At 57.5% G+C, this 10822-nt stretch overlaps 1 protein-coding gene across 1 annotated transcript; it reads right to left on the bottom strand.

Annotated features, from left to right (window-relative positions):
- Positions 1-2296: 2296 nt before the first annotated feature.
- Positions 2297-10758, bottom strand: LOC137911102 (UPF0606 protein KIAA1549-like). Its single transcript, XM_068755522.1, is given in 25 exon segments — positions 2297-2521; positions 2671-2825; positions 2898-2995; positions 3060-3130; positions 3185-3208; positions 3211-3250; positions 3252-3442; positions 3859-3997; positions 4225-4451; positions 4533-4723; positions 4973-4987; positions 5078-5205; positions 5594-5645; positions 5648-5798; positions 5867-6051; positions 6193-6370; positions 6469-6617; positions 6680-6739; positions 6821-7007; positions 7529-7828; positions 7971-8053; positions 8132-8297; positions 8299-9368; positions 10009-10181; positions 10664-10758. Coding segments are annotated over 25 exon segments (4353 nt in total).
- Between the last annotated feature and the right edge of the window lie 64 nt (positions 10759-10822).

Genomic DNA, 10822 nt, shown 5'->3' with positions numbered 1-10822 from the left:
TATAAACCCCTCCCGGTTCGTTCTCCGGTGTCCGGTGCAGGAAGCAGCAGAACCTTTGTTTGTGTCAGTGACAGCGTTCGAACGGAGGGCGGGTTCTCCTCAGAACACGGAACCACTTATCGGATCCGGATTGATATCAAGATTAGACTCCATAAAGGCTCGCTGCGTGACCTTACCCGCGTGACGTCACGTCTACCGGTCGGTTCTGGCTCGGTCCTCGCGCTGCGTCCGGTGGCTCAGGCGTCTCTCTTCATGCGCGCCCGACTGGGCGTTACCTGTTGCTCACCTCACCAGGTGGATCAGGAAGTGGAAACAGGGCACGGGTCCAGCTGGAGGGGGGCGGAGGGAGCAGGATCCCGCGGGGGGGTCACGTGACACGTGTTTGTTTATTGCGATCAGACACTATAAATGAAACACCTGCTGCACCTGGAGGGCCCTGATAGGCCAACCCTCACCGTGTGACCCCTGAGCCCCCCCCCCCCCCCAGTACCGCTTGTTTCCTCTGAGCATGCTGGATTATCAGAACCAGACTGACACCAGTTCTAACCCAATCTGTGTGGCACCGGCGGTCCCAGAAGGAAAACAGAATCAGAACATCCACAGGTTGATTTGAACTCGCTTTAATGTTTTCAGAACCCATCTATTGGACCTGAGGCAGCTGGAGACACGGCTGGTTGGTACCGGCATGGCGCTCTGAGGTCCAGGGATGAGCAAACATCCACAGTGTGCCCGGCGACCCGCCCGGCAACCCACCGGCAACCCGCCCGGCGACCGCCCGGCGACCCGCCCGGCGACCCAGAAACACAAAGTGAAAAATAGAAAACAGGAAAGAAACGTTCACGAGGTTGTGGACATGGCTCGGTTCTGGTGTCGTGTCACCTGATGACATCACACACACCTGGACTTTAATCAGCACCATGTGAAAGTGTCTTCATGGGCGTGTCATACAGCTTGACTGACAGGTGCCAGGCCCAATCAGAGTCAGCGTGCGTTGCCAGGCAGATCTTTGAGTCCATTCCGAAAAGCACAGATCAATAACGTTTCTATTTAACACCACGTTCCTCTATAATCGGGTTCTGGAGCCGTCACCTAGATCCAATAAAAAACGGTTTGATGGTTCTGTCGGTCCACTCTTCCCTCGATCAACTGGTCTAAGACCAGTTAGCAACATGCTAAACACTAACTGGAACACAGAGGAGCTAAAGACACCGTCAAGCATGCTACACTAGAACTGACCAGAACCAGGGGGAACCAGTCAGCCAGGGGAACCAGTCAGATGAGAGGGGAACCAGTCAGCCAGGGGAACCAGTCAGACGAGAGGGGAACCAGACAGCCAGGGGGAACCAGGCAGATGAGAGGGGAACCGAATGAAGAACTTGGGACTCGTATCCGGGTGAATTGCTCTCAGACCAGGTTTGGCTCCCTCTCTTGGTGGACCTGGGAGCAGGTCTCAGAGGACAGAGTCCATTCCTAGATTCTACGGTGAGTTTAATGTTGACCTGGTTCTGATCAGTTTGACTCGCACATGGAAACGCACCTGCCAGGTGATCTTCAGTGACCCGCCCACAGACCCACCCACAGACCCGCCCACAGACGTATGGATGCAACAAAATAGTAATGAGCTTCACATCAAAGCGATGCAGCGGCCGTCGTTTTCTAGAAGCCGCCGCCGCTACACGAACACACGAGCAGCGACAAGAAGCAACACGCCCACGGCGGAGGACGGCAAAACCAAGACCCAGAGTCCCACGCCAGCGGCGACCTCGCGTTTGTGCTCATCTCTTTACACACATTTATATGCACAGGTACATTTCTGTCTGCGGTGCGAGACCTGCTGGATGTGGTTTCTGGACAGACCTGGTCCCTGTGGCTGATGGAGCATGGAAGGCAGCAAGTGGTAAACCAGACAACATGCTACGAGGCTAATGGCTAGCTTCGGAACTGAAGGAGAGACGGGTGGTCCACCCAGGAGGTCAGGACAGGTGGACCACCTCCCTGACCAGGAGTCCGGAGCCCTGATCTGTGAGGAACCGTTCACTCCTGAACTTCAGCAAAGACGGTCCAGAAGGTCTGAGTCAGGACTGGACTCATCCAGGTGGTGGTGGGGGGGGGGGACTCATCCAGGTGGTCGTGGGGGGAGGAGTCATTTCTGGAATTTCTTTTGGCTCCAGAAGTTCAAGGAGGAAGACCATTGAATGGTCCAGTCCAGGAACCGGACATGGACCATGAGCCACACTTATTCTGGATGAAGGGTCCAGTACCGGTTGGTACCGGCTGAGTTCTGATGAAGCCCGGTCTACGGGTAGCTGGTGACGGCAGCCTGTTTCTGGGCCAGGCGCCGAAGCTCCTCCCTGATGGCCTTTATAAGGGAGGCGGACGTGTGGGCGGACGGAGACGCGTCCTCCGGCGGGTATTCAGGGGTCGGTGAGGTCAGGAGAAGAGGCGGAGCCGACGGCCCCCGCAACGAAGAGCTGGGCATCCGGAAAACCGAGGAAGAGGAGAACTCAGGAAACGACAGTACCTGCAGAGAGGAGGAGGAGGATGAGACACGGAGAGGAAGGACCTCTGGGTTCACAATGTAGCGGTTCTGGACCGCTGAAGACCAGACTGGACTAGCAGAACTGAACTGGTCCAGATCTGACCCCCCGTTGACTCCCACCGGACACTCACGCTCTCTCTGCCGGCTCCCGGTCTGGACAGGTCCTGGTCCGACTGCCGCTGGTTCCAGCTGGACCCAGTGGGACCCGACATGCTGCGCCCCACCCCAGGACACGCCCCGATGTGACTCGACAGACCCACCTGGGTCAGGTGATGGAGCTGAGCACCTGCAGGTCCAACGAGGACTTCAGTGACGCCATTCAGGGGGAGGTCCGTCACTGAGGACAGGATCAACGTACCTGTGCTGCCCCCCACAGGTCGTGGTCTTGAGGATGAGGGCAGGTCCTCATACTGCCCTCTGCTGGAGCAGACCGCCTCCTGCAGCTGGTCCCCTGAGCTGCACAAAGCACACAGAGTATCAGCACGGACTGCCGTCCCGCCTGGACCGGAACCATCTGAACTGGACTGACCTCTGCAGCAGGCCCTGGACGGGCGTGGGGGACATGGGGGACGTTCCCAGCTCTGCGTACCTCTGCAGAAAGAAGAGAAGAAGAACGTGAACAGGAAACGGCGCCTGGACAGAAGCTGCAGAGAAGGGGCTGGGGGGGGGGGGGCTTCCGGGTAGGACCCCCACTGCCTGCCTGTGGGCGGGGCTTACCCCGGCGCTGCCCTGCGAGGACGGCGACACCAGGGCAAAGGCGTCATCCAGGAGGGAGTGCATCTGCTGCCGCGCCTCCTCGATGGACGGCTGGGGGGGCATGTAGGGGGGAGGAGCCATAGCCGGGTCAAAAACCTCATTAGTCGGGGAGGGGCTGCCGTGGTCCGGGGGCAGGTCCGGATCCGACTGCACGAGGGTGGACACAGAATCAGTCGTGTTAGCAGCATCTGGGCCATGTCTTCTGGTTCTGGTCCAGAACGGGGTCAGAACTGGTTCCGGTCCAGAACGAGGTCAGGAACAAATATTACATTTTAACATTAAACCTTGGTGTATAAAGATACCAAGAACAATCTAGAACCTTCCGGTGCTGATCCAGATCCCCATGTGGACCCGGCTAGGATCCAGTTAGGGGGGGAACGAGCTGCTTGGGGGAGGCCTGTGCTCTCTGGTTGACGTTCTAGTTTAAATATATGATAAAAACAGGAACTACAATTCTGCCCTGAGGAACTCCACATTTAAGGGCTGCCCATGAGATTCTATTGTGTGACTTGATAGTTAAACTGGATCCGGGTTCTGGTTCTGGTTCTGGTTCTAGTTCCTACCATGTAGGCCACATTGTTGAGTCCCGGGTTTTTCCTGTAGGTGGCGCTCTGATCCGTAAGCAGCCGGTCTCTGTCTGTATCAGGGAGGCTTCCGGGTCCCGGTTGACTCCGCCCACCCCGAGGAGAGCACCTCCCCCCTCTGGATGGTAGACACAGATAGGAATAGTGATGATGATGATGATGACTCTGCTCTTCCTCCATTTCAGGCTCATTTTTCCAGAAACAAAAATGAAAGTTTCCTTTCGAGGTAAAATCAATTCTTTTAAATTCTCAAAGTTAGAAACGCCCCCTCGTCCTCCTGCAGGTGAGCCTTCACCTGTGAACTTCACCTGTGAACTTCACCTGTGAACTCAGGTGAAGGCTCACCTGCTCCTGGAGCCGCTGGCTGAAGGCGCGTCGCTCTGTAGGATGCAGTCCATGTGGTCGTGGGCGGAGCTATAGAGACGCTGCGCTGCGTCGCCTTGCACTGGCCCATCCCCAAACGCATCCATAATGTCGTCCATGGAGGGGAAGTCACACTGGCCCCGCCTCTTAGCGCGCTGCCGCAGTTTGTTTCGATGATGCTCGATCTCCGACTTGTGTCTCAGCGCCACCTGCAGGGCAGGTAGAACAGGCGGGTCGGACGAGGTTAAATGTCTTCGCCGTGGCGGACACCTGCTTCCTTTCTGTCTCACCTCTGTGCTGACCTTCTCGGTGAGGGCGGGGCTTGGCTGGGACGCGGCGTTTGGTGGGCTGGGCCGAGGCTGCATGGCGATCAGCTGGACCTTGTTGGCGGGGCGTCGGATTCCGTCAGAAGAACCGCGAGACAAACGGTCGACATGGTCAAAGATAGACGACGAGGACAGAAGCTCGTCTGGAGCGCCCCCTGGTGGAACGAGTGGAGAACCAAGGTTCAGAGGGTCAGGGTCAGGGTCTGGGTCTGGGTCCTGGTTAGGATCAGGGTCAGGATCAAGATCCTGGTCAGGGTCTGGATCCTGGTCAGGGTCTGGGTCAGGATTAGGGTTAGGGTTAGGGTCTGGGTCCTGGTTAGGATCTGGGTCAGGATCAGGATCAGGATCCCGGTCAGGGTCTGGGTCCTGGTCAGGGTCTGGGTCAGGGCTGGGCGGGGTCTTACCGATCTTACTCCTCCCTTCGGGGCAGAAGCAGCAACAAGAAAACAGAAATGACGTCTTCATTCTTCAACAACACGTCAGGACTTAAAGGTGTCCGGACCACTGACCATTTTTGGGCATCTTCCTGTGCCGTTTCCCCTCACTGGGCGTGGCCACAGGGCGAGTGCTTTCTTCAGCTGATTCTCTGCCGCTGGATTGGTCGCTGCCTAAGGAGTCGCCATCTGATGGGCTGAGCCTGATTCACAGGAAACAGCAGGTTCACTTTCAGCACTTCCTGTTTCCTGTTCTCACGCCTCGACTTTCTCAAAGTCAAAGTGTGATCTTTGATGTCTTATTCAAAGTAGCCGGGGCAGCCCCGGGGTTGCCCCGGCTACCAGCTTCACCGAGCCAGCTGCCCCGGGGTAGACCGACTACCACCGGCCCCCCCGACCACCACCGACATTCACACCGGCGGTGCTGAAGACACGACGACTCACACGGGAGGGAACCGAATGGATTCCTACGGTTTGGGACCAGGTTCTGTTCGTTAATAGAATGGAATCTGGATCCGTGTTCCACCCGTCACGGACCCGAGGTCAGACGTGAGCATGGAACGGTTCACCTGGACCGCGTCTTTGAGGTACCTGCCCCTGCGCCGGCCGGACTGGGCTGCCTTGGTGGAGGATCCTTTAGATTCGGGGTGTTGAGGTCTCCGCCATCGGAGGGTGTGGCCTCTTTGGCCGGGTTGGGCGGCGGCCCGGGCTCCTGGATGACCATGATGTCATCTTTGCTGTGCTGTCCCAGGTGCAGCTTGGCGAAGTCGAACCCTTTGACGCTGGGGGCTTGAAGCTGGGAGACGACACGTGGGTCAGTCAACGGGACAGGAAACAGCCACTCGCCTGTCGTTGACCTCTGACCTTCTGCCTCTGCTGGATGGTGCTGATGGCGTCCGGCTGGAACTCCAGCTTCTCCGACCCGCACAGCTTCCAATAGAGGATGATGATGATGAAGACCGCGAGCAGGACGGGGACGACCACGCCAACGACCAGCCAGACGCTGCTGCTCTGAGTCTCCGCTGGGGGGATGGACAGCGTCTCCACAGCTGGATGGGGGGAGGGGGGACATCACATTCATTGATCCAGGCACTCCTGGTGGACTCCAGAGACATGACAGCTATGTCTATCTAAAGTGGCTTTGGGGTTCTGGGGGTTCTGGGGCACCGGCGCTCAGTCCTGGAACTCACGCTGGGCCAGCGGACTCTGGACCCGGTGTGCGAGCACGATGGCAGCCCTCTGCAGGTCCAGCCGGTTCAAGGTGGCCGCTGTCGCCTCCGCTGGTATCCGCTCCCCACCTGGACCCTCCACAAAATAGTAGACCTCCAGGGGGCGCGCTGCCCCAGACAGCCTAGACACCCGCACCACCTGAGAAACAAGAGTCCAGGTCCACCATGTCGAGTCCAGACGAAGCTCAAAGAACCGGGAGTGCCTAATCCATCTGTCGCACCTGTGCACAGACTCACCTGCAGACTGCTGTTGCCCACAGCTGTGGCTCTCCTCCAGCGCCTCCTGGTGGACGTCTGGCCCTCCTCCAGCAGGAGAGCCAGACGCCTCTCCAGACGAGCTTTGAAGCTCCTCTCAGCAACCAGCTGATCCTGAACTCCTAACAGGACTGAAACGACACACAGGGCTTCAGATACCTGCTGCAGGCACGCTACCTGCTGTGGTCCTCACCTGTACGGACCCAGGTGGAGCGCAGGTGATGGGACAGGTTCAGCTCAGGGTAGTGGAAAGCTGTGAATGCAGACACGTTTACAGTGAAATGTGAAACGTCTCGGGTCCATTTACACGCTTGTCTGGAGGACAGCTTCTTACGTTCTGCAACCTGCAGGACAGGAAAACCGACGTAGAAGCTGAACTCAACCACGCTCAGCTTCCTCAGGTGTTCGCTGACCTCTGACCCCGGCAGGTAGTCCCGCCCATCACGTACCGCAAAAGTAATGTCTACAGAAGCGTTCTGCTCTGCTGGCAGCCGGCTCAGACCTGAGGTGATGTTCAGCAGCTGGAGAAAAGACACACGGACAGGCAGCGCTGAAGGTCTACCTGTCTGGACCCAGCAGGTATCATCCTGACCTGGTCTACCTGTCTGGACCCAGGCAGGTATCATCCTGACCTGGTCTACAACGTGAACATTTACATCCAAGTTCTACTCCATCATTTGCTGGACCCGTCTGAGCATTGGACGACTTTCACTGCAACAACGTGTCGCTCGTTAGTTCACCTGTACCCCAACGGGGTTCAGATAGACTCACCTGCACCCCAACGAGGTCAGATACACTCACCTGCACCCCAACCTGCACCCCAACGGGGTTCAGATAGACTCACCTGTACACCAACGGGGTTCAGATACACTCACCTGCACCCCAACGGGGTTCAGATACACTCTCCTGCACCCCAACCTGCACCCCAACGGGGTTCAGATAGACTCACCTGTACCCCAACGGGGTTCAGATACACTCACCTGCACCCCAACGGGGTTCAGATAGACTCACCTGTACCCCAACAGGGTTCAGATAGACTCACCTGTACGGTGATATTTCCTATTTCACGTGACCGCCTCCGTGTCTCGGCGTACGCCAGCATCAGCCCTCTCTCAACACCTTCGCTGAAGTTGCAGACACGGACATCGACGTGGGCGGGAACAAACTGCAGAACCGTGTGGATCTGGTACCTGCGGTCAGGTATGACATAGAGCGGAGACACGGTGGGAACCGGGCCGGAGCTGCGAGGTGCCTGCCGGAGGCCATTGATGACTGAAATGGCAGTAAAGATCAAAGTCCCCGACACGACCAGGAAAGCAAAACTGGACGACGTTCTCAGGAACTGATGAGGAAGCAGAAAGGTAACAGCAGTCAGTCACATGACATCATCAAGGTGGGCTCAAAGATGTACACTGCATGAGACTCAGGAGGGAGTAGGGGGCGGAGTTAGAGGGGGATCTTGAGACAGGAGGCGGGGTTTCTACCTGGAGCTCCACTGGGAGGTTGAACTCTCTCTTCAGGTGATCTCTGAGTTGACTGAAACCCGGAGACGGACCTTTTGAACTGACTGCAGGAAACAGACACGGATCAGCTGACTGAGGCCGGTCAGTGTGACTTCCTGTCACATGACCACCGGCAGACTTACCGATTCTGACCAGGTACATCTCTGGCTTGGTGACATTACAAAGGTACTGTCTGGAGGGCGGAGGCTGGGCCGCTCTGGGGGTGGTGACCTGGGGGGCCCTGGTGAGGCTGATGGCTGTGATCCGGGTCGTGGTGGTTTTGGCAGTGGTCGTTGTCCGTCGCCTTCGTGGTCGATGTGGTGATCTTGGTGGGCAGAGCTTCTGCTGGATTCTCTATGACCAGTGAAGGCCTTTCTGGTCTTTCAGGGCGGGTGGGCGGTCCCAGAGGTGGGGGAGGAGGCACACGACCTGTGGTGTTTGAAGGGGGATGAAGGGGGTACCTACCCGAGACTGGCATGTGGTCTTTGGGTCTTGGAGCAGGGAGGGAAGTGGTTGAAGTGGTTTTGTTAGCAGATATTTCACCACCTGACAGAGTCGGGGACAGACTGGGGGGAGGGGTGGGCCCCTCTGTTGGACCTTTGGGCTCCCGTCTTGGAGGAGGAACAGAACTTGGGAATTGAGATGGAGGCGACCGTTGGCTTTGTGTTGTTGTGGTGATGCGAGGTGCTGAGTCGGTTTGGACTACGTGGACTTGGTCCCTCTCCCTCTCCCTGGCCAGCAGGTTGGTGTAGTACTCGAGACTGTTCATGTCCGGCAGCAGCAGCTCTGTTGGTTCAAGAGGCATCATGTCCTCCAAGCCATAGTCTTCGTCCCAGGCAGGGAAGACATCTGGATGTGTGGGGTGAGTGTGTAAGGGGATGCTGGGGGTGGAGGAAGAGGGTAAGATAGGCAAACGGGAGGACAAGGGTAGGGTGGGACGGGCTGGAAAAGCAGTGTCATATGAGATCCAATGTCCCCCATCGTCCTCGTCATACGGGTGGTTCGGCAGCGGAGTGGCCACAGTCAGGTCCTCAACATCTGGTACCATGAAGGACAGAGTCTCTAGGTAGTCTCCAGAGCCCCAGGCCTCATCCAGGGACTGACCCTGTTCCCAGGGCGGAGGAGGGGTGAGAGTTGGTTGGGTGTGTGAGGGAAGAGGTGGAGGAAGGCTTGGTGACAGAAGGTCTGGAGGTCTCAACAGGAGGTGGATCCCCTGAGCACCAGAGTCTGAGTCTTCCACAGAGACCGTCGAACCCATGTTACTGTGGAAAACAGAGTCTGAGGACAGGCCTGGGACTGCGGGTCCGACGGGGGACGAGGTAGAGTAGGGTGATGAAGAATGTGAAAGGGGCTCAGCTGTCCTGTTGAAGCCCAGAATACCTGAGACAAAGAAGGGTTATAGATCTGAACAAGACCGAAACCCCAGAACCCTGACCAAACCCCAGGACCCTGACCAAACCCCAGGACCCTGACCAAACCCCAGGACCCTGACCAAACCCCAGGACCCTGACCAAACCCCCGGACCCTGACCAAACCCCCGGACCCTGACCAAACCCCAGAACCCTGACCAAACCCCAGGACCCTCCCCTCTCCTCCCCTCTCCTCCCCTCTCCTCCCCTCTCCTCCCCTCTCCAATCTCCAGGCTGTTTGTCTTCGTGTCTCCGCCAGGGTGGAGTCTTTCATCTGGTGCCTTGTTGCCATGGAGACGCCATGATTTGCAGCAGCATCCCATGATTGGTATTCAGAAGATGAGAGAGTGAGACAGAGAGACTCTGAGACAGACTCAGAGACAGAGACAGAGAGACATGGAGACAGACACAGAGACAGACACAGAGACAGACACAGAGACAGACACAGAGACAGACACAGAGACAGACACAGAGACAGACACAGAGACAGACTCAGAGACAGACACAGAGACAAACTCAGAGACAAACTCAGAGACAGACTCAGAGACAGACTCAGAGACAGACTCAGAGACAGACTCAGAGACAGACATCACTTTAATAGAATGACCTACCCTGTGCAGATGAGCTAGACGTTACCATGGAAACCAGTGAGCCGGCCACCAGGAGGACCACAGCAGGTGTGGTTCTGGGTTCCATCCTTGTCCTGGAGCCGGGTCCCGACGGGATCACAGGGTCCACGATCCTCAAAGTGCCACCGGTGTGATCCCGGGCCCAACAGGAGGACCTGGACAATATCAAACGGTACCAGTACAAAGTACTGCCCAAACATACTACGGTACCCGACAGGGACTCAACCGGTCCTGTCTGATTCTGTTTGACCCAGGTCTCATCCGGAACCAGACCACTGGGGGTCCAGAGCCGTCCCTGTTTGACCCAGTAGGTTATACTGAATTATTTTCATTATACATAGTAATAATAATTATTGTTGCTGCCAGGGGGGGGCACCCTGCCCCTGCCCCCCCCCCCCCCCCCCCACCCCCACCCCCACCCCCACCCCGCGTTGACCCCAGTCTGACTCTTGAACCCCCGGGGCCCTGCTCAGGTTGGTTCCGGCCCTGCGCTGATAACCGCATCGTTTCTAATCGACACCTCAGATGATTCGGTTCTGCTCGGTTCGGTTCGGTTCGGCTCGGTTCGGCCTGCCATCACAACCACACCGACCCCGTTACCGGACAGATAACGTTCCAGGCCCGTCCCCGCCCCTACCGGGCAGCTTTAACGTCCAGTCTCCGGTATAAACCACCGATCCTCCGGTTGTCCTTATAATCAACCTCCTTTCCGTGCGCAGCTGTGCGCGTCATTAGACCCGCGGACCGGACCGGACCGGACCGGACCCGGCCCCGTCGAGCCACCGGCACCGGACGC

Source organism: Brachionichthys hirsutus, chromosome 22 (assembly GCF_040956055.1).
Source record: "Brachionichthys hirsutus isolate HB-005 chromosome 22, CSIRO-AGI_Bhir_v1, whole genome shotgun sequence".
In the NCBI taxonomy this organism is placed as follows: Eukaryota; Metazoa; Chordata; class Actinopteri; order Lophiiformes; family Brachionichthyidae; genus Brachionichthys; species Brachionichthys hirsutus.
This window is presented reverse-complemented; position numbering and strand designations above follow the sequence as displayed.